Here is a 24,142-nt window from a genome sequence, read left to right on the forward strand (position 1 = left end):
TAAGGCTACGTCCACACGTACCCGGGTATTTTTGAAAACGCAGATTTTTCAATGCGTTTGCACCTTTCGTCCACACGTAAATGGCGTTTTCGGTCACTGAAAACGGAGATTTCTAAAAACTCCAGCCAGGGTGGATATTTTCTAAAACTCCGTTTTTGCATTTACGTGTGGACGAGAAAAACGGAGAAAACGCAGTGTCAAAGGTGTGCACCTTTTTTGACGTCACAGTGTGCTTCGGTGAAATGAATTTCCACAATACTATTACTGTTAATTGTACTCTCTGCAGTGTTTAAATGCTTACATATACACACACAGTTACTGTCCCTCCACACATACGACTCGGTTCTGCTTCTATGCCCCAGCTTTGTTTACTTTTTCCCACCGAGGCTTCTAGACTTCTGATTGGCCAACATTTCTACACGGTTAGGAATATAGCGCCACCTGCTGCTTTGGCATGTTCCTAGCAGCGTTTTCCTTCATTTCTGCCTTTACGTGTGGACGGGATTATTTTTTAAAACAAAAACGGAAAATCTCAGTTTTCAAAAATACCCGCGTACATGTGGACATAGCCTAAATCTGATGTTTCTGATAATCCGGAGAACTCTTTGTGCAAGGGACAAGGAGGAAATTCAACATGTGAACCCCACAATCTTCAGGCCTTCAGGTGGCACTGTATTAAAAACAGACATGGAAATCACTGCCCAGGCTCAGGAACAGTTTGTTTTGGGTGCCACCGTAGCTCACTTGTTAGGCCATGCAACCATGTTCAGCTTGACCTGGACCTTGCTCCAATGCCATGCCAGTATTACCGTTTTAGAGAGCACCTTCAGACGTCTTAGAAACATACTGTAGATTTCACATATGCCAAACTGGTGTACCCCAGCCAGAGTTTAGATTAAGCACACCTTATTGCCAGACTCATGGCAGACTTGCTCTGAATGGCGAACATTCTAACTCCCGTGATCTGGGTGCCAGTGCTGCCTAAATGGTTGCCCAAATGTTATTAAGCATATCTAATGATCAGCCGATCGCCATACTCACAGCTGGCAGCTGTTTTTGGACCAGAGAATGGTGCCATCTTTGAGCCTTTATTGGCCTGAATCATTCTGCTGTAAAGGCAGAACTAATTTTAGCTGACTCTTAAGCTATTTAGTTAATATTTGTGTCAGGTTTTGTTTTGTTTTTTATCAGAACTCACACAAAAAGGCTTTAAAATATCTTACTTTGATCTTGGACAGTGTGTCATACTCTATATTTCTCTAGGTTCTTGCGCCTGAAAAGCATTTGCATGAGATGAAAGATCCCTGTTGTAATATCTCCCATTCTTTATTGTCATGTCTGTGTTTCATAATGGCCAGCCAGACTTTTTACCTTAAATTTTGAACTTTTAATGGTTGCGAGGTTGCCTTCAGAAACCACTGAAACCCAGAAATGGTGATGACAGACTTGAAGACGACTGATTCAGAGATCAGACATGACAAAAAGTACACATCCTAACATTATCAGTAATGGCAACAATCTCCTCTCTTTTCCCGGCTTTGAACTGAGGCTCCCCTCCTCTTCTGTCTGTGATGCATGTTGTCTGGATGATCAGGCAGTGCAGAGAGCCAGGTGCGAGGGGCACGAGCTGATAAAGAAGCGAGGCTACTATCAGGACACAGGGCCTGATAAAGGACAACACTCACCACTTCCACTTCCTGATTTATAGCTGTCTCAGCCACAGAGGATCCACGACCACAGCAGTACACTTTTACTATGTTTTATGTTTATTTATTTTTTGTCATAGAAAAGCTGTGCAGGGGAGATTCTTTTTTTTCCTTGAGAGCAATGAAAATAATTGTTAAGTACTCTTAGCCATTAAATACTGACAAAAGCAATAATGGTACCTCAAAATTCCACTCTTATGTGACACCCCATTGTGAAAGTATGGTGTGGTAATGTGATGATTCTGCAAGATTGTGGAATCTGCAGGAATTTGCTCCCATCCTATAAACAAAATGCATCAGTGAGGTCAGCCACCGACGCTGAGGTCTGGATTGGTGTGTGTGATAGCAAGAGTATTGAACGGGTCTGTGCTGGTCAGGTCTTCAACAGCAAAATAGTGTAAAGGTCCTTCTGCAAAAAAAATGTGACATGTTGGAAAAGGTCAGAGCAATCCAAAAACTGTTGCAACAAATTTGGAGCCTAAAATATGATTATAGAAAAATGTCATCGGGTGCCAAGGCACTCAGATGTCCCCAAACTCAAATTCAAGACTGAAGGCCACACTGTGAAAAATAGCCCCAGAGCAAAAGCACACATGAATTTAGCATAGACAGTTGCCCTGAATGTCCTGCTCGTGCAGTTTAATTTAAGCATGTCTTCATAGAACTGATCATTCCACCTCCACAGAATGAAACGTTTGCTCCTACAGGCTCCCACAGGCCATATACTGTACATAAAGTGCCACGTTTCTTGCCATATCCACTTCTGAGTGGATAGCTGTTAATCAAGAAAGCAGTGGATGCCCACACTAGATGGAGAGATGAAGGAAATGAATGGCTCTAAAAGAGTAATAAACAGATTAATAATGTGGAGGGTTCCAGCAGCCAGCCTTGCCTCTCTCAATTAGTGCTAAATCAGCGGTGGGTATTAGCCTGCCCCTAATTGAATGTGATAGTGAGCTGTGCTAATGCAATCCTCCCAGTGTAATTGGTGTCAGAGGAAAAGGTGTCTATACTACTAGCCTTTTCTGTGTATGAGGACTTGGATTCGCCTTCTCATTTGTTTCATGTCCCCATGAGGGCTCAGTCAGCACCCTGAGCCTGCCCTGCTGTTTCTTTTGAGGGAAACGTTGTCTCAGTCAATCAGTCAACAGATGAGCTAGATAAATCCTCATACTAAAATCAAGGATTTCAAAAGCTCTCTTCGCTTTTTTTCTGGTAGCATCTGGCGAGAGAATACAGATGTTCTCAGCTTGATTCTGACTGAAAAGCGGTGGAAAAACAGCATATTTTGGGCCATATATGATTAGCCTTACAATCTTATGGGAAAGCGTGATTTGTCACACTCAGTTGAGGCTAGTTCTTTTCAGCATCCGCTGCTGAGAAGGCTTCCCAAAAAATGGTGCTGGCACCATGCTTCCCCATAGGGATGGGAGTAGCCAGTACCTGGCTTTCACTACTTACAACAATTGGTACTCGGCCAAGGAGTTCGATTCTTGTCTCATCAGAGCAGAGAATCGTTTCCTTCATGCTTTCAGAATGATTTAAGTGTAATTTGGCAAACTCTAGCATGGCCCTCTTGTGGATTTTACTCAGGACTAGCTTCAGTTTCTGACCACTCTCATAAAGTCCTGATTGACTGAGTGCGGTTGACCTTCTGGTAGCTTCATCTATTTTTGGTGACAATTTTCAAAGCTCATTGTGTTCAGCTATTTAGTTTCAGTTCCAGAAAGACTGGTTTTGGTTAGCTTGAAATTTCTTTAGTGATGGAACCCACTGTGCTCCTGGGAACTTCATGGACTTTAGCATCTTTTCTAAAATCCTCCTCCATGGATTTGTGCTGTGGTAGGGCTCTGTCTGGGAGGTTTTTTTTATTTCATGGCATAGTTTTTACCTCTGACATGCAGTAAACTTCAAATGGCATGTGTGCGGCTTTCTGTATTCTTTAATATCATGTGAATGTACCTAATAAAGCACTAATAAAGCTTTATACAAATTCCTCGTTTTCCCAGGAAAAATGGGAAAACCGGTTATTTCGTGTAGCTCTGAATAGTAAATAATGTTTGCCTTGATTCTCATGCCCTGATTCTCATGCTTAGTTCTTAGCATAATTTTGCATGAGAAAAATGCAACAAATTAGACATTTTTTTTATTATGAGACATGGAGCACATATAAAATACAAATGTTCTTTTTTTTACCCATTTAAAAAACAGTTATTTTTCCACGTTTGTTCATTTCCATTGTTACCGTGTCCTTCTAAACACTAACCAAGAAGAAAGAGTTTTGATTTTAGTGGAATTTCTTTTAAAATATTCTTTTCATGTGTCACTCTACCCAAACTGTTTTAGTGTTCCTTTAGACGTTGGTGCCTTGTCTATTTATATAACAATGCAATGTGTCAGGAGTAACATAACTCTCCAGCTACTTTATTAGGCAAACCTGTTCAACTGCTTGTTAACACAAATATCTAATTAGCCAATCACACGGGAGCAACTCCAATTAGGCATGTAGACGTGTTCAAGACATCTTGCTGACGTTCAAACTGACTTTGAAGGTGGCGTGTTTTTTAGTGGCAGACGGGCTACTGTGGGCATTTCAGAAATTGATTTTTCCACACAGTCATCTCTAGGGAAAAGACATCGTTTGAAAGAAGGTTTTCTGGTCAAAAATGCCTCGTCAAGACCGAGGCTACAATGTGCTCACCTCTACTGGCCAATGGAAAATTGGAAAAACATTAGCTGGTCTGATCAGGCTTAGTTTCTGGTGTAACATTCAGCAGTTTGGGTCACAATTTAGCGTAAACGACAGAAAATCACAGCTCCACCCTGCCTTGTATCAATGGTCCAGGTTGCTGATGGTGGTGTAATACTTCTCTTGCAGCCCTTTAATACCAACTGAGCATGATTTAAACACTGCAGCCTACCTGAGTATTGTTGCAGACATTGTCCAACCATTCGGGACCACAGTTTACCCAACTTCTGATGGCTGCTTCCAGCAGGATAACCCACGGTGTCACAAAGATCGAATCACCTCCAACTGGTTCCTTGAACACAAGTTCACTGTACTTAGATGGATTGGCCATCCTTTGAGACGTGGTGGGATGGGGGATTTTCATCACAGATGTGTAGCTGACAAATCTGCAGTCTATGTGCGATGCCATCATGTCTGTATGGACCAAAATCTTTGAGGAACGTTTCCAGCATCTTTTTGAATCTATGCCACAAAGACTTAAGGCTGAAGCATCCAGTTCTGTGGTGTGTAATTAAGTGGGATCTCAGTACTCTGATTTTCGATCCTCTAGTAAGATTGAATTTTCCAAATCTTCACTCCATATACTGAGCTTGTAAAGTAAAATATTTTTACTGTAAGTTTGAACTTTTTCCTGTATTGGCACATTTTTGGTTTCTTTGCTTAGCACCTCACCAGTTTGGTCTCCAACATTTTGAAAATGAATGATAATGGATGCGTCAAAGTAATTCAATTCAGCTGTATTTATACAGCGGCAAATCACAACACCAGTCACCTCAAGGTGCTTTAGATTGTAAGGTAGACCCTACAGCAACGCATACAGAGAAAAACCCAACAATCATATGACCCCCTGTGATATCAAAGTAACATATAGATGAATGACAGGACCCAGTGTTTCCAAGCAGAACATTATAACCTAATGTGATAATCAGTGTTATTCACTTGACTTGTCAGTAGTTTTAATGTTGTGGCTGAAAGACCAAAAGACAAACCAACACTACTTTAAGAATCTGTAGTAGCCAGAAACTCATCCCCTCGCAACTTTATATTCACTTAAGTGATGTTTCAAGCATCATCAGAAAGTAAGATGAGCTGAAAAGCACTGCACTGCACTGAATTTGCATAATGATAACATAAGAGAATCCATTTTAAATCTACCATACATTAATACGAGCAGTGTAAAATAAACTTAACATCCTCTAAATTCACCGTTTCTGTTAGAGTCAGACCTTGGCACCAAGGTTATGTAATCCCACAGGAAGCACACATGCACAGACACACTTAACCATTTGTTTGCCTGCTTGTCCCCATCTAGATGAGGCCTGTGCCAACTGCTCTTTTGGGGCAATCTGCGATGCCCAGAGCAAGCAGTGTGTGTGTCCGTCAGAGTGTGTCAAGTCCTACCAGCCTGTGTGCGGCAGCGATGGTACCACCTACAACAGCGAGTGTGAGCTGCATGTGCGGGCCTGCAAACAACAGATGGACCTCCGAGTGGTCGGCCAAGGAGAGTGCAGTAAGTAATGCGTACATTTATGGAGAATATGTCTGGTAGTTACAGTATGTCATCTTCAGTGTGTCATTATTAGTATAAATATGAAAGAAACATCAGCGATCTTAGCACAAACTGGTGATTTGATATTAGGCTAGGGGAAAAAAGTGTGCAATGTTCATATGTGAAAGATTCATTTCTTTCCTCTGGCTCTGAGTTAAATATGGAAATGACATGTAAAAATAGTGCCCATCAGGAAGCTCATAAAACTGCAGGCACTTCAAATACAAGCAAACTTGTCAAACTGAATTCTCAGATGGGAAATTGCTCCAGCAGCATGTGCTGTATATGTTTTAAAAGTGGAATATATTACGAGGGGAAGCAGCATGCATGACAAATATAAAAAGGAAAAGAGAAATCCTGTTTAAAAATATATTCCAGAGATGACTTTGAATGTCCGTGTGGATCATATCCATCAAAATAACTCACCAGTCATGCTGTGGCCTGCCCCTCTGCTGTGTGTTTAATACAGAAACATGTGGCAACACTGTTTGTGCCATGGGTGCCCGGTGCGTCCAGAATAGGTGTGAGTGCCCGCCGTGCTCAGGCGAGCCCTACTCCCCGGTGTGTGGAAGTGATGGCACCACCTACGACAATGAGTGTGAACTTCGCAGACATTCCTGCATGCAGATGACGAGAATTGACGTGGCGAGGCTCGGCAGCTGCGACGAAGGTAGGAAATGGACTTTGAAACGGTGTAATTATCTTTATCAAGTGACCTGCGGTGCTGTATTTAGTCATTTGTGGATTCGTAGCTGCGACGTCTGCGTCATGCAAAAAACATGAGGCGACAGCCGCGGTGTGTTTCTGTAAACAAAACCTGTTAGAAATCCAGAAATGACTTCTGGGTGATTAAGCTCAGGTCAGCTGTACGTTTTCAACGCAGTGTTTTCATTGGCTGCTTGTCTGGCTGACTCTGTTCGCGAGCGTGCCTGTGCAATGTATGAGCTGCAGCTGGTTTTTGTTTATTGATCTCACCGCTTCCCCCCATTGCTCCTTGATGCCTCAATAAACTGAAACAAATTAATTGCAGACAGTTTTTCATTTGATATTTGGAACTTGTAGATGGCATCCCAAGCTAAATGCTTCCTGCATTAGAGGTAGCTAAAAATGAGGTAAGGGCTGAGTATAGATGACTGAAGTATATTAGAGCCTGAGAATATTATGTCTGCTAAAAAGATGATCTGTGAATTGTAGGCTGGTGATTACCGCATGTACTTTTACCTGAATTTGCAGCACGAGCTGTAATAGCACGAATTATTATGCTCGGCTTTTATTAGGAGGGGGGCTAGGTTGTGTTTGTTTGTGTTGTGACAGCTAGGGTACACATTTTATCTAGCTCTTCTATTCAATTAGGCTTTTAAATGCGTGACCGATGGCACTTAATGTGAGTATCCCTCATTTCCATGCCTGTAGCTTTGTCATTGCTTCGCATTCTGAATAAATGAACTCTAATTCACCGTGCAGATCATATCTTGATCAGCGCTGACAGACTGAGGCGGGATATCACAGTCCCTCGCTCATCCCCTTCTTGGGGACAACTCTGGAGGGAGCAAAATGCCAGCCTCTGGTTTTGAATGCAGACAGTGGCAATGCTGCTGTTCCCTTGTGGCTAGTTGGCCATCACAGTGAACATAGTCATCTACTGACAAGGTGTGAAGGGGAGCAGATTACACCTGCCAGCAGGAGGGATGGCTGGAGAGAAGAAAGGAGGGGGTAGATGGAGGACAGGGCAAATAGAGATGAGGGGGAATCCACTTCCATTTTGATTGCTACAGCCAGGGGTCTTTTTTCTTTTTCCTCCCTAACCCCCCCACTACCATTGCCTGCCATATTTGGCCCCAGGCCTGCGAGGCGAATCGCGCCATCAAAGCTTCTTGTGGCCAATTTAACATCATTTCATTGACTGAGATAAGTGACCTTTTTTTTGTATGTGGAGCATGAAGAAATGTGAAACTGTATGCCCTCGATGCAGACGTGCAGACTCACTGTCACCACGCACACACGCAGCTACACACTCCTCATTGTCTGTTGGTTGTATCAGGCAAAAAGTACTCTCATCTGCATCCCAAGGGCATTGCTCTGCTAGCAGTGGCTGATGGCTTTGTTTTTATATTTTATTCTCTCTACCATACTGTCTCTCAGCATTCTCCTTTTTCCCATCGCTTGCTCATTTTGATTCAGAGAGAACTATCAGGCTTACACAATAGAATCTTTTCTTTTTTCCCCTTTCTTTTTTCCTTTTGCTCTCCACATCGCACCCTGCTGTCCCACCCACTCACATCTCTTTCCATTTTGCACTCCTCTCTATCAAAATTGTCCTTCTTGACAAAAGGGGCGACAAGGCTTTCACAGACAGGGGTGGAGAAGGGCTCGGCGGAAATCAATAAATTTCACCCCAGGGGCAGCAGCCGGTTCTGTCTTTTTCTGCAGGTCCCCCCCCCCCCCCCCCCCCCCAAATTCTTTCGGTCCCCTCAAATCTGACCCGGACCCTCCACAGGAAGCCTGTAAAACAGTCAAAACCAATTTGCAGAAAGTTGTTCTACTTCTCTCCTCCTGCCTGTCTTAAACAGGATTTGCTGCTGATGGATTCACCCTTACCTACATGTACAGTATCAGTGGTAGATTTGGCAAAATTAAGAGCACATGCTGTGTTATACAGCACCCTTGTCACAAAATGTAATTCTGTTTTTTTTTTCTGGCTCTGTTGTAGACAGCAGCAGGGCTCTACATCACCAGTATGCGCAACTCCCCACTCCATACTTCAAATCTAAGATAAGCCCAGAGAGGAAGTGAATGTGTTGATTTATTTGCTTACGTAGACCTGACTTAAAAACCATCCTCATTAGTCTTGTTGGGAGGAGGGGAGCACACCGCATAAAAATGGAAGTTGTTTTCTCTTGCCTTTTTATTTAGCAGTAATGAAAAATGACAGTGTTCCCACTGTTGGCCATACAGGGAAATTTATCACCTGTTTAATTTCACACTCGGGTAGGCCTGGCCTCAGCTCCTTTTCTCGACACTGACAAAGTGGTAACTGAGAGCAGTGCATCACCTACGGAGGCCCGAGCCCCCTTTTTTAATTGAATAGACATTTAATAAACAAGATTATGAGAGCAGGATCACACAGCGATGCTGGATCCTCACCCTCGTCGCTCCTCACACTGTGATCAAGCTCCAAAAGACAGGAAAGGGCATGAAAAAACGTGGCACGAGAGCTTCCCGGAGTGTGATCAGCGTATTTTTCCTTCACGGTCCATTCATCATGGGGGCTTCTAACCTTCCGTTGAGGCGACAAAACTTCTTTTCTCCTCCTGCCATCTAAAAACACCCTATCCTCCCACTGGCTGTGATGCTTCTCCATCCTACAGGAACTTTATTTAGGCTAACGTGCTGTCACATCAGTCAAAGAAGGTGGTACTGATAGAGGGAGCAAAACCGTTGTCATTTTCAAAGAGGGAGAATTTCTTTAAAGCCATAGATGTCCCGAGCTGACATTCAATCAGGTCAAGATATTAGAGGTATCATAGAAATATCAGATGTCTCCTGGATCATTGATGTTGACACAACAAATCTGGTTTGCTGAACATCTTCAGCCCCCTCCCCTCCGTCATCTATAATTTACCCAGGTTCTCATGTTTTCTCCTCTTCCCTCTACTTTCATTAGCACACAGTTCAAGACAATACCGTCTTCCTCTTCACTTCCTCTATTATTTCTACTGCCAAACCCTCTCAGTCTTTTTTGGACATTATTCTTATGCAATTCATTTCCTTTCTTCTCTCCGCCGCTCAATTCTGGCTTCTTAATGGAGCTCCCCTGGCTAAATAGACTCAGGCTTCTGACAAGAGTGAGTAAAAAGAAACGGATGGGCAGTACGGAGAGAATAGCTGATGCAGCCATCTTGGCTGGGGACATATTAATTGAAAGGTTCATAGGCAGCGTGGGTGATGGGCACATCAAAGAACAACAGCTAATTAGGACCCCCTCCCCTCGCCTTTCACTTTTATTTATTCCATTCTAGTGTCTTACCTCTTTTTATATATTTATCTTGTCTGTGTGAAGGGACCTGAGTGGAATATGAATCGGCTACTCCGGCATTTCCTTTTTACTGCGTCGTGCTGAGCTGGCAAACAGTAAACAGATACAGGAAGCCGACCACGGGCTGCTGAGCTCCCTTTCTGTTTCTGATCTCTCCTTCTCACTTTCAGATGCCATCTGACGCCGAGTACCTGCAATAATGTCACTGGCAGCTGAAAGCCATTACGCAGCGCATTAGCTGTGTCACACAATGTTATGTTTAACTCGGACTGTGGTTCACAATCAATAAGTTGCAACAATGGCAAATTCAAGTAAACGGATTAGGGTTGGGGCTTTAAAATGGAGACAGAGCGATGCTTTAATAAGCACTGATGGTTCCTAGTTTGTTGGGGGTTTTTTCTCGTGGGGGGGGGGGGGGCACTCTTCACAAAGCTCCAACTCCTCTGTTGAAGGCACAGATAGTAAAGCGACGTCTCCGCCGCCGTATCGACCACTCAGATCTCTCCCAGCACCACAGCTGATGACCCATATCGAAGAACAGCCGGGGCTTCATCTGCCCCTCCCCGCACCGTGCACTGTGACCTGCTCCATAATCTACTTTAGGAGACGGTTTATGCTAAGTGATACTTCCATTACACTGTGACATTGATTTAACCATTAGAGGCAGTGCATCGATACACAGAGCCGAAAGAGCCCTAAAAGTAGACGAGAAGAGAAAGAAAGACCTCGATTACCTAATGCACTTTGAGTCTTCTGCCTGCGCTGGGAGCTTTTAGTTGAACTGTAGTCCTTTTTTGAATAACAAATTTGTTTTAAATGAACTTTCTGCCAGCCCCCAGGGTGCCTCTCTCTGTCTGACATTCTTTCCGTCTTTCATGCTGCATGCTTTCATTCCCCCGCTTTCACACACGTTTACCTAATCTCCCTCTGGAGTTCCACTGTAGGTAAAATTTGCAACTTCAAAAGCCAGATCCTCCCATTTTTTTTTTTGCATGCACTTTGCAATCCCCCCCTCCCTTCCCCAAATTTGTTTTCCTCAAATCAACCCACTTGTCAAATACCCCCCCCCCCCCCCCCCCCTTTCTGGTGCTTCTTTTTAAATAATTTTGTAGGGCTGTACATCCTGGCCCTTAATTGGGTTTTTATTTGTCCTTGCTCTGCCTCGTTCACTATAAACATTAAGCCAGCCTTAGCTGTTCCTCCTACTGCGATACACAGACGTGCATTTTTAAAACAAGCAAAAAGCCATTTCAGGGTCGCAGTTAAAGTGTTGCCGGGACAACTTTCTTTAAAGTCTCGGGAGATAATTAGATTTTACAGAACACTTTGCAATTAGTTGCATTCTCATATCGGGAAGCAGGCACCCATAAAGCAGGCCTCGCCACCAATTCTCTCCACACACTTGGAGGCCGGAGTTAATAATTCCCTCCCCCTTTTTTTGTTTCTAATGTAATTGAAATGAAAGGATGCCTCACTGGTGGTGCAGAGATGTCTAATTTATTTAGTCAATCTGTGGCCCTCGCTAGACACGGTCATTATCTTGTACTACCAGCAGCGCCTTTGGTTGCCTCTCGCCATCACGAGGGGAAATGTAAATTATCTTAACTTTACGGCGCCCACAGTGTTTATATGTAGTTTTAACTTCAAGACAAATAAAACTACAATGCCCGCTAGATGTATAGATTGTGATGTGTGTGCATATGTTTGTTAATGATATTGTGTGTCTTTTTTTATGCAGACTGCGGCTCGGGCGGGTCTGGATCGGGTCAGGAGAGCTGTGAACAGGACCGCTGTCTCGTATTTGGAGGCACGTGGTACGAAGACGCAGAAGACGAAAGCGACCGATGCCCTTGTGAATACAGCTGCACGAGTGTGCCTCACAGCCTGGTAAGACGGCCTTCAAAAATCATTTGCCATTAGCTGCTAATGTGGTTAAATCTTCCAGTCCCTTCGAAGTAAAATGCAAAAACATAAATCGCACACATCTGCTTTTGACATTTTCATCGGACAAACTCCAATCTCCTATAAAATTACATGGAAAATTATTCCTGAATTTTTGTCTGTTTAGCATAAAAAGAAATCTAGATGTCTTCTGAATTTGCCGAATAACCTCGCTTGTTACAAAATCCATCAGGGGCCACTTTCTTTCTTATTTTCTTGTAAATTTGACAAAATTGTAAAACATGGGGGCGTGCATGAAGGCACGGGGGACTTTTTCAAGGTCAGCTTCAGATGGAAAATCTTTTCGCAGCATTTCTTCTTCGGAGACAGTATGACTGTACAACCTCGGTAATTTGTAAGCCAACACAAAACTCAAAAAGGATCCCAGAAACTGAGTAACTGGGCAGAAGGAAGTTTTGTGACATCCACGATTAAGCATCAGAAAGGCGAGGCATAAGGCTGGAGATGGTGTTTATGTTGCGTCCGTCAGTGGAACATATAGGTTGACATAGTCTGCATAACAGGGGAAAGAAACACTGTATTTATGGCTTACCTGACTGAACACCACGTGACGCGAGGAGAAAGCTCCAGTGACGACAGAAACAGACCTGTCTAATAAGCAGGAGCAAAAAATATCCTCTTTTCCCACGAGGTCATCTTACCGTCATGAGCAGCAGCAGCTTGCTTTGTTGTCACGGATGTGGCTCAGGTGTCACCGCATGGTCTTAAGTGTGGTGAAACTGATGACACCTGATTAAACCACGTCCATTACAACTGAGTAAAACGCCACCTGACAAAGGCCGTGAAGTATTATTGAAAGCAACCGAACTAACCACTTAATGGCTCTTTATTTCAGCGTCTAGATGAATGCGCTTTTACTTTAAATACAGGGCACGCCATCGGTAAAAACACGCGGCCTGGTAATAACTGAAGCGAGGTAGAGCAAAAAGAGCTGAGGGGCTAAGCTAAACACTGCTTCAGACTCTGCTTTGTGTCTTTCTTTTTGCAGGTTTGTGGTTCCGATGGGAAAAACTACAGCAACGAGTGCGAGCTGAAGAAGGCCAGATGTGAGAAACGAGAGCACTTGTTGATTCAAAATCAGGGACCCTGTGCAGGTCGGTACATTACGCCACTCAGAGTCTATGTCATTGCAGTGCACAAGAGCACCCTCATCAAGTCTCATTGTCGCTGACATCCCATTTCTCCACTCATTCCATCCATCGATGGGGTTGTAATTGTCTCTAGTTTGAGTGTAATTCTGACAGCACTGCTTGTCTCTCTTCAGTGTCACCTGGTTAGCCATAAGCAAGTGAAATGATGGAAGGTCAGTGTTAAATTTGATGTGTGGGTTTGTGTAATTTGCTCAGGGAACGTTGACTCAGCACACTTTGAGCGTTCCAGCTTTTCTGGGAAGTGACTAGTCCACGTGGGCCGGCTCGTGAGCACAGTTAAAAATCTTCCTCTCGGGCCCAAGTGTGAACTAACAGATAGTAATAAAGGCTCACTTTTCTGTCCAGATATTCAGAGAATTTAAAGCAATAAACCTGTGCTCCAGAGCTTGCTTCTTAGCCCTCAGGACACCACTTTCCCCTCTTCCTTTAATATAAACTCCCTCTCTTTGCATGTGATGAATGACATTTATCAGCCACAAACGCTGTGAGATCAGTGGCAGAGCAGCAAAGGTTAACCATCTTCCTCTCTGTGGCTATGTTAAATGAAGAGCTTTTTGCTAGCACAGGTCAGGGAGCAGAGCAAAAGGCACTTAAGGGATTTTGTGTGATCATTCCAGTCTGTTTGATTCCCCATGGGTCTGAAAGAGAGGAGGATGGAGAGAGTTTGAAGAGAGTGAGAATGAAGGAGCTGCCAGTGTTTTCACACACATCTCTGCAGATTCTTCTCCTTCCTAAGCTGGCCTCCTTGGGCACTGACTGTCACGCTTCTCTACCATCCATGGATAATCAATCCTTTTTTGAAGAGCCCTCTATGGGTACAAGGCCTCTGGGTTCCCATCTCCTATTGGCTAATGGGGGGGGGGACTCAGATCTTGGGGAATTTCACTGCCCTCTGCATTAGCTATGTGAGGAGAAACTTCATTTGACCTCAGCTCCATAAACTTTATCAAAACATGCCAGCTCTCAGTAGCGGAGCATGAAAGCAACCTTGTATTTCAGAGGTTCTCAGTTTGAAAAGCTACCTACTTTGCATACAGTGTCAACACAGCCGTCTGCTGCATGCACATTTGTAAAGTTTGCCTCTTGTAGCATTTAAAATAGTATTTTTTTTTTTTATTTTTTTTTGCCGCCTGCAAACTCAAATCAGGGTCAGGGATTTCAATATAATCGACTGAAATTTTTAGTGGTTTACTAGACACATGTGCAGATGTGCCCTTGCAGGAATATAAAAGACCAGCAACAATCAGCGAAGCGGAGAAAGCGCAGCAGTGGACCTTGAAAATGTGAGGGTAATATTGCATGTCACAGCGAGGTGCATTGTGCCGGACAATGGGGAAAAACCCTTGAAGGGTGGAAGAACATATGAAATTAAAAGTTCTCCTTGTCCTAATAGGCTCAGTACAGATAGCCGAATGGAGCACTGAAAAGTGGCAAGTTAAATGAACTGTGTCCAAAGCCCATCTCTGGAGTGGGAAAGCACTGGAAAAAGAGCGCGCCGAGTCATCACCATTAGGCTGAGGCTCATATCCACACCAGTAACAGTGTGATTTATGGCCCCTGTATCTCCAGCCTCCAAACTCCAAATGAGCAACACTAGAAGAGGCGATGGGGAGGGGAATAAAGAGACACACAGAAAACCAAGGGTTTTCCCGTTTCTATCTACAACTTTACTTTTCACTCCAAAGTATGAAAAAATGTGAACAATGATGCTTTTGCTCCGGCCATTAAACAAATCCTATTTTCCTCCCACTGACTGTTTTGTTGTTCTCTTCCAATTTCTGGAGAAGCGCCAGGTTTGAGGAATGCATTTGTTTTTATTTTGTTGAATGTGGCTCTGTATTCAGTGCTGTCACACTATTTTGGCGTCTGGTGCATCCTTAGACAAAGGAGCTCTCCACACAGTGTGCGCAGGCAGAAACTGCTTGGCAAATTCCTTCGCATTATGCAGCAGGCCTTTTTTTTTCTTCTGCTTCTTCTTCTTCTTTTCTTTTTTTGAAGGTTGTAGGGCAGCGGTGCAATTTCGTAATATTAGACAAGAACAAATGAAGAGAACATGCCTTCTAGTAGGTGGTAAATGTCAGCTTCTGCACATTCACCAGAAATGCCATTGTTTGTTTTCACTGGAGGTAATAGCATCATTTTCCCCCTGATTTTGAGCCATTGTGGAGAAAGTAGCAAATAGAATTGTTATCTTGAAGCCGACTGCCAGGCTCTCCACCTCTGCCCCTCAAGCCAATCTCATTGTTGGCAAAAAGTTACATTTTGTTCAGAGATTGTGTTGTTTAATTCCCCTCCTCCACCACCATCAACAAACCCTACAGTAATCACTCAAATGCTGGTGTTCCTCTTTCTCTCCCTGTTCCATCTTCCATCTCCCCTCCCTTTCCTTCCCTACCTCATCGGTGATTTCAGCCGTATCTCTGCCGGACCCGACGGTATCCGAGCACTGCAGCGTGTCAGTGTACGGCTGCTGCTCAGACAATGTGACGGCCGCCTTAGGAGTTGGGCAGGCTGGATGTCCCGGTGAGTCGTATTCTGTGTCCCACTTTGACCCGTCAGTGTGTCACGAGTTTTAAAAAAAAAAAGAAAAAAAGGAGGAAAGAAAAGTAGATCGTATCAGGCTGTTTGCAGCATATGGGACTCGTTGTCCTTGACTGCAATTACAGTAGCAAAGTTGCAGAGCCGAAAACGTTTCATCTTAATCCAAGGAATAATTATGATAATTCGGCGCTGTATCAACAGAAAAATCTCTTCATCTGATGATCCTGACAAATGATAGCGCGCAGATGGAAGAGAAAAGGCTTGCATCGAGCTGTAAGCCAGGGGATACAGCATGGATGGAGAAAATGCAGACGTAGAATTAAGAATACGCAGAGATTTAGAAAAAAGGAAAATCACCTCAGCGCGCTTTATCCGCCTTTTTATTTGCGGAATAGGGTTTAGCTGACATTTGAGCCTAGCATAAATCTCTAGTACAGAGTATCCATCACAGTAAGCATTATCCAACTCTTATAAGCTACAGGGATCTATAAACAGCAGCAGTGTAAGTTTGCTGTAGAAAAGTGAAATTCCTTGTTGCTCTTTTCCCCTCAGCTACCTGTCAGTGTAATATCTACGGCTCCTACAAGGGGACGTGCGATCCAACCACCGGGCAGTGCTCCTGTAAGCCGGGTGTCGGAGGGCAGAAGTGTGACCGCTGTGAGCCGGGCTTCTGGAATTTCCGCGGCATCGTGACAGAGAACATGAGCGGCTGCACTCGTGAGGAATTCCTTCTTTGTATCTGATCAGCTGTGCAAATGTGTTTTATTTCAATAACGTTCATTTTATGTATGTTACTTTTCAATCCTTACATTTCCTCTCCACAAATGGTCTGTGCACACACACACTAAAAAAAAAATCCATGCACATCAAAGTGTTAACACGCAGAGAGGTTTTATTTGGTTTTCAGAAATCCTGAAATAGTGAAAATAGTTAGTCTAGATCAGAGATGTCAAAGTCGGTTTAGTTCATGGGCCTCATATAGCCAGCTTTGATCTCCAGTGGGTCTTGTCAGTGGGTCTTGTCAGAAACTTGTCAGGATCTGGAACTTTCATCTCCAGCATCTCCGCAGACATCTCCAACTTTCATAGTTTGCAAAGTCCTGACTGACTTGTATGATTCACACCCCCTGCTCTAGATACACCATCAATATTTCTGTGTGCACTTTTCTTCTGATCTACTTTACTTTTATAGTTAATGAACATTTTTTTTTCCCAGAGTATAAACAATGTTACCGTCAGTTATTCCCCCAATGTTTTCTGGGAAGAAACCCAAAACCTCTGAGTCTGTAAACCTAAAGTCTTTGCCAAATAAATCCAAATCTGCATGGCTGGAATCCACTCTACATAAGTGAGAGTCATATTTCTCAAGATAAGAGCCATAGTTTGACAATACATTTCTCACTGAATTAATAGCGGTGCCTCCGAGCTACCCTTTTTAGAACAGAAGTTTATAGAATGAATATCCATAAAATCTAGTCAGTCAAATTAGATTCTCTTCTAGTTAAGCTCCATATATTTATAGAGCTTAACTATTTGATGAGAGTTTTTGTGGAAAGATGTCTTACTTTGTCCTTTAGACCTGTCAAGGCTGTACTGAATGAACCATTCTCATTTGTATTCGAGTAAAGAACAGGGTCGGGACCCCTTGTTTGTCTTGGTGTAATGCAATATGGTGACTAGCTCGTATCCTGCCGCTGAGGTATTATAGGACATAGCTCCCCAAGTCACAGAGCATTTTCAGTCAACAGCAGGAAGCCTGCAGGTGCCTCACCCGTGGCCTGACCTTAACAAGGTTTACCCAAAGCAAGCAGACAGCACACCACACGCCAATACCACGTTCAGCAGGAGAGGAGTGGAAAACAACACACGTCATTGATTCCAGGAACATAATGGACTTGATGTCCTTCCCCGGTGTTGTTTTCCTGAGTTTCTCTTACGTACTCATTCCCCTCCTTCTTGTCCTCCTCCTGTGGCCCCTAGGGCTGGTTGAACTATCACCAACCCTTGATACTTAAGACAAAGATGTCTCTCAAGCACAACGCTACAGAGGCTAAGGTTGCTTCAAGCACAGTTTGTACAGACTATAAACCGAGCTATTCCTATCTCTCTTCCTGCCGTCGTCGCTAATTGACTGGCCTTTTTTTCCCCTCATCAATCTCTCTCATTTTTTTCCCACCTTTCCACGGCAGCATGCAACTGCGATGCTACGGGCTCAGTCCGGGATGATTGTGAGCAGATGTCGGGTCTGTGCTCTTGCAAGACGGGAGTGAAGGGCATGAAGTGCAACGTGTGTCCAGATGGGAGCAAGATGGGCATGAATGGCTGCGACAAAGGTAATAAGAAAGAGCATCAAGGCCAGTGTGTGGGGCATTCAGAAACCAAACACACACACATTTCTCTCCTTGGTCCCAGCTTCTCTCTATCATTCCAAAGTGGTTTTTCTGTCACTTATCTGATTTGTGGATCAGCCTCAAAGCAGCCATTTCTTTCTTCATCGGCTCTTTGCATCCATCAGCTTTATTGGCAAAGAAGGAAGTGGCTGCAAGAGAGCTGTTCAATAGTGATTAGGAAAATACTCAAGTGTACAAATGGCATGTGGATGACACATTTCCCATTGATATTTTATTTTCTCTACAACATTCACAGTTGTGATGATTCACTGTTCTTTGAATGTGTGGGTTTATACCTCTGTTTAAGGACTATTGATTACTTTTGATTAATAATAAAAACAGCCCTGGTGATTGTACAAGCCACAAAGCCGGTTGAAGAAAAGGTTGGTTCCTGCTGTGGGGGCCTGCAGCTCCTTGATTAAGCTGCACCATCAGATATCGACTGGAAGTCAAATGCTTAATGAAGCCAGCAGTCCCAGCACAGTGGTGGGGCTCTTCGCCACACACCCTGCCAGATAAAAAGGACGAGTACTAGGAGGGTGCAGCACATAAAAGCAGGAGCTAAAGGGTGGGGTGCTCTAAGCCTCTGTGATGAAACAATGCAAAGACCCCACACTCACATCCAGGTGGGTGGATGGTGGACTCCCTGCAGCAGATCCTGCTGCGACAGCTTCAAGGCTTCAAACAGTCTTTAGGGGAGAACTGAGGAGAGATCTTGAGTGCTCACATTTGTGCCCCTCAGAAGATAAACTTTTTTTGTGCAGCAGTTTTGGAAAATTGCTGTGCATGCCATGAATAATTGAAACTCAGAGAATTTGGGAATTCTATTATCACTGTTATACGGTTGGTGTAAAGATGCTGAATACAAGACAAGAATGAAGTCTTTCACCCTTTCCACACTATAAAATCACCCCGTGTGCGACAAGTGGTGTTTTAACCTCCTAGGACCTGGCGTCCACATATCTAGACCAAAATACTAAATTTTGCTCTACAGGGCCCTGATATCCAAATATGTCCTCATATGTGTCTCTCATTTTTCTCAGAAACAAAAATCAAGTAGAAAAAAATCTGGTAATTCTTTGTTTTTACATTCATCAGGTCCCAATCAGCCCAAATATCAAAGAGAAATAAAAAATGCATTGCATGAAAGAGTTCAGGTCTTAGGAGGTTAAAACTGTGGCACAGTAGCACAAGTATAGTATGAATGTTGTCAGCAGTGCAGATGAATTGTTATTCGCTGTTTGTTTCGCTGTTTGTTGTTACCTGATCCCAGCATATATATCAGAACTGCTATCCCTGTACTCTAAACCAGCAGCAACCAACCAGTCTGTTCCCACGTCACTGTTAACACTCAAGAGAGACAGAGTGACTGCTGTATGCAGTATCATCTTTTACATTGCTGTTAAAGACTTTTTCTTTACATTTTTTGGTTATTTCAGTTCTTAACTATTGTGTTCAACTGTATTTTATTCTTTAATGGGTGTTTAACTGGCCGAACCTTTGGTACCTACAGAAAGGTTGACATTTTGATACACAGGAAATTGTAATGTTTTCAAAGAGCCAAACACAGGAGACCAGGATCAAAAATTCAAAACCTTATGCATCAGCAAAACCTGCTGACAGAAAGTAAAGGTTGGAGTCTTGAAAGCATATTAGATGGACAAACATGATTGGACCTATACTAGGAACAAAGAACCAGGAATGAAAGGGCAGTAATACACAAAAAAAAGCAAGGGAAGGCCAACATGAATAATGGAAATAACCAGCCCGTTCTCACTCCCGAGGCGTAACATCCCGACGATTTGTCACCTAGTGTAAAATATTACAAATTGGAAGTGAGAAGGTGTTGAAATAACACTCACAGGAAAGAACAAGGATTACAGAATAAAGGAGGAAATCACTATGAAGCAACAAAACGTGGCAGAAATGTTGCCAGCTATAGTCTGATTTTACAGTCTCCATTGCTGTATATAAAGTACTCTATTTGCTCAAAAGTGTTGGGCCACACCTCTTAATCTTTAAATTCAGGTGTTTTCAGTCCCATTGCCACAGACTTTTTAAATCAAGCACCTAACCATGCAGCCTGCATTCACAGTCATTGATGAAAGAATGAAGAGCTCACTGAATTCAAGAGTGGTGCTCTAACAGGATGCATAGATGACCCAGTACCTTTGTCCATATAGTGCGTACAGAACGTATAGCAGTGTAAACCTGTTTCTCCCACAGGTCCTGAAGCCCCAACTTCCTGTGAAGAGTTACAATGTAACTATGGAGCCACTTGCATTAAGGTGAATGGCCAGGCCCACTGTGAGTGCCCCTCACCTGACTGCGATTTGAAAAACAAAACCAAGGTGTGTCTTTCAAACTGTCTAAAGAAATAAGTTGTTTGAATGGAAACACATTGTTTTAGTTGCCTGTAGGGAGTTAACGTGTTCTCCCTTCGCTCCATCTCTGTCACTGTGGAGCAGGTGTGCGGCTCAGATGGGGTGACCTATGCCGACCAGTGCCAGCTGAGGACCATAGCCTGTAGACAGGACAAGGACATCACAGTGCAGCACTTTGGACAGTGCACAGGTGAGCCTCGTAGAAACCTCCATGCATAACGAGACACACGGATGGCCAACTGTTGTCAGTCCCTGATCAAAAGATAATGAGCAGTGCTGAGGGCCTCAAATTAACCCCCTCCTGCTGTTTCTCCTCCTATCCATCACTCTGATTCAGAAAGTAAGGTCAGAGCACTGTGAGAGCACATTTATCTTAAAATAAATGTTTCTGCACACACTCGAGCAGCTGTGCTTATTTCTTATTAAGGTAATTCAAGTGCTGAAGAGTATATAATAAAAGCATCTTACATGCATCATGTTCAATAGCACTTCTGTATATCGAACAAGCCTGTCTCTCCTCCTGGTTTTAAACTGCCTGGTGAGAATGAAAGCATGTGCCACACTACAGGGATCTTAGAATTAAGATGGAGATTTATTTATTTATTTTGAAAAGAAAAACAAGTTTGACTGGAGTCTGTGCCTTGCAAACTCACCAGATAGCAATGACACTTCCTCTTTGCTTTCCAGTCCCTTTGTTGGGATTTGGCTTCATCTTCAAACCCCCTGTTGGGGAATACATCAATCCCTTCGCAGCTTGATGCTGCCAGGAGCACGATGCTGCTGAAGTATGATTGCACATGTAGAGTACATGTGTACTCAGGAAAAGGTACAGCTCTTGTCCCCCCCTCCCCTCCATCCCAGCCCACATGCTGATGGACATTGCTTGGATCGGTGTAATAGGCACTGGGACCCTTGCCAAGGCCACAGCTTTCATGTACAGTGAAGTGGTCTCGCCGACTGCCAGCTTGCGTCACAGCAGAATTCTAGAGATGCCGCCGGCAAGAGCAGGAGGAAGCTTTACGCCAGCTGTGGAGCTGTGGCCGCGAGCCACTGCCAGGTGTCTTACATTTTCAGGTAGAAAAATGTTCATTCACCTCATCATTTAGTGGATCAAATGACCTCATGCAGAGACACGAGTCCCTTTTACCCCTCTTCCCTGAGTGATCCCCTTCAGAATTGCAGTATTCCAGATAGGAAAGGATGTTGATATAGTGTATGTTGATTTGTAGTTTCAGGTAGTCGGATTAAAAAAAAAAAGGAGTATGTTCAGTAAGGAATTGACAAGGCTTTGATAAGTCCCTGAACATCTGGTAATTACAAATTCAGTGCCGTGGGTTACCAGCAAATGGAGCCAAAATCCAGTCTGGTCTCACATTCCTCTGTTGCCTGGCAATAGAGATGTGGGTTGTGTGTAATCCCTCACCTAGCATTTCTGCATACACAGAAGGCACGAAGACGCCTCGCAGTGGACTCTCTCTCTATCCCTACGGGGACGACGAAGAGACAGGCGAGCGCTCGGGCCCCACAAGCAGCCGCGGAGGATCTTTTAATTTCTTCACCCGGATGCGGTCACACCGCGGGTTGCTGTTCTGGCGCTGCTGTCGGCTCGGGAGTTAGATCTCGAGCTCATTTCACGTGTGGCTGGGTGCGAATTAGCATTTGCTCTGCCTCCACCCCTCACCACGCCAGAGCCAAGCCTGCCCTCCCTCCCACTGTTTACACGCAGCGCTTCCAGACGCTGGGCCACAGCGCCGTGGCATGCCAATGCTCGCCGAGCTGCTCCGTGGTTTGACAGGAGAGCAGTGCCAAGGGCTCTGCTATAAATGAGTGAATATTGATCTTTTTTAACATCATTGATCTGTTGCAACTTTTTATTATACAAGGGAGCGTGACTGCTGCTTCTGCTGCTGCTGTGCAGTCTGCCGCTAATGGGCAGGCTGAGGAAAAAAATTACAAGCCTGCAGAAAAAGCTCCTCAAATCTTTCTGCCTATGACAGAAAGCTGTGATGTTACCCGGCTCTCTCTGAAGTCTCCTCCAAGCAGCCGCAGAGTATGGGGAGGAGTATTGCCGGCTTCTTTGCTAGGTCTCAGCAAAAGATGAAGCGATAAGAGAAGAATCCTCAAAAAAATATGCATAAAACACTGTACCGAGCACCGGAGGGAGGGCATTTGTACCGGTGAGCAAATTCTGGCAGCGGGAGGAAATGGCCACCATGTTGGCAATGACCTGCCTCTCCCATATGGTGTTATTACCTGTAAGTTTGTAGCAAATTGGCAACGAAGGCCAGCATATGGCACAGGCAGCCCTCTGCCTGCTTGCTAGTCAGGGTTCTGTTGCCTTCTCCTCCATGTCCTGCGATTTTTTTGTGCCATTATTCACTCCCTCGTTCAGTTTGCCATGCCATGTTTCCCTGCTGCTGATTTGTTAACCTGTATTTTCCATCTGATTTAAACCCTTTCTCTGTCAGGCTCTTTTTCCCTATCATTTCCTCTCCTTGCCTCTGTGGCTTCCTTGTCTTTCTCCTCCAGTTTGCGCTTTCCGAATTCCTCCTCCTCACTGAGGGTGGCTGACTCCACAAACAATCTTAATAATCACCTGTCAACAATAAGTACACAGCTGAAGCAAGTCGAGATGACTATGATTTATTTTGCTCTCTACTCCGTGACATTACTGTCCAGTGCTCGACTGGGAGGAAATAAAGCAAAAAAAAGGCAAATGGACTGTTAAACGTGATTAAGAGAAGCGTCAGCTGAACAGACTGTGCTGCCAGTCCTTCTCTGCTTTCTCCCAACGAGCGCTCCTCTCTTGCTTTATCCCATGTCACTGAGCTTGCTTCTGGAGATGCCCGCACACACCCAAACACACATTAGGCCCTTTCCAGGGACCGATCCGCTTGACGCTAAGCTTGGCACAAGACTGACAGGTGTAGCCGAGAGGAAACGCGATGCATGCCACCTTCCTTGGTGATAGCATCGCTCCTCTATGCACTCCAAATCTCTCTATTACAAATATCTTCCGAGCTTTAAGCTGACAATCTGTGCGTCTCCCGGGCTTTCTGCCGTCTCAGTAGGTATCACATTTCACACCTCGGTGAATAATTGCCGATCAACTAAGCGATTTTAGCGGTGTAATTAAGTCCTACACATAATGTTAGGCGAATCCTAATGAGGCGCATGTCTACGGTATAGCTTTTTATTTTTTAATCTCCTCTTCATTTCACCTTCTCGCTAACACACATCTGTGCTCGTGGGACGGCAAGGAGCGAAGAAATAATGACAATATTGCCGTGACTGCTTGCCACGGCTAAATCTGAAGTGTTCGCTTACGTAGCATCTCCCTGCCAACTCACTTATTTCCCGCAGGAGTTTTTGTCCCATTTATCTCTCTTTTATCGCCAACAGTTTGTCCTTTTGCACCAGAGCTTTTTGCATTGGTAATGATGGGCTCTTTACAGAAAGGCTCTTCTCGCTCCCCTCATGTGGAAAGATTCTTTTTTTGTTGTTGTTTTTGTTTCTGTGTGTGTGTGTGTGTGTGTGTGTGTGTGTGCGTGTGTGTGTGTGTGTGTGCGTGTGTGTGTGTGTGTGTGTGTGTGTGTGTGTGTGTGTGTGTGTGTGTGAATATTGACACGAGTGTGTTTGTGGTGGCATTGACGGATACTCATGCTCTCTGCAAGC

General features: G+C 44.1%; 1 protein-coding gene across 9 annotated transcripts in view; it reads left to right on the top strand.

Moving 5' to 3' along the window:
• Nucleotides 1-24,142, top strand: part of agrn (agrin) — a 257,822-nt gene that overhangs the window by 188,683 nt on the left and 44,997 nt on the right. For all 9 annotated transcript variants that reach the window (XM_085147100.1, XM_085147104.1, XM_085147102.1 and 6 more), the window contains 9 exons: nt 5,768-5,965; nt 6,474-6,674; nt 11,779-11,927; nt 12,991-13,096; nt 15,566-15,676; nt 16,247-16,411; nt 17,883-18,026; nt 20,310-20,434; nt 20,552-20,657. In XM_085147100.1, the coding sequence (XP_085003226.1) occupies nt 5,768-5,965; nt 6,474-6,674; nt 11,779-11,927; nt 12,991-13,096; nt 15,566-15,676; nt 16,247-16,411; nt 17,883-18,026; nt 20,310-20,434; nt 20,552-20,657 (1,305 nt within the window). The remainder of the gene's footprint in view (nt 1-5,767; nt 5,966-6,473; nt 6,675-11,778; nt 11,928-12,990; nt 13,097-15,565; nt 15,677-16,246; nt 16,412-17,882; nt 18,027-20,309; nt 20,435-20,551; nt 20,658-24,142) is intronic.

The sequence above is a fragment of the Neolamprologus multifasciatus genome, chromosome 20, assembly GCF_963576455.1.
Source record: "Neolamprologus multifasciatus chromosome 20, fNeoMul1.2, whole genome shotgun sequence".
Taxonomy (NCBI): Eukaryota; Metazoa; Chordata; class Actinopteri; order Cichliformes; family Cichlidae; genus Neolamprologus; species Neolamprologus multifasciatus.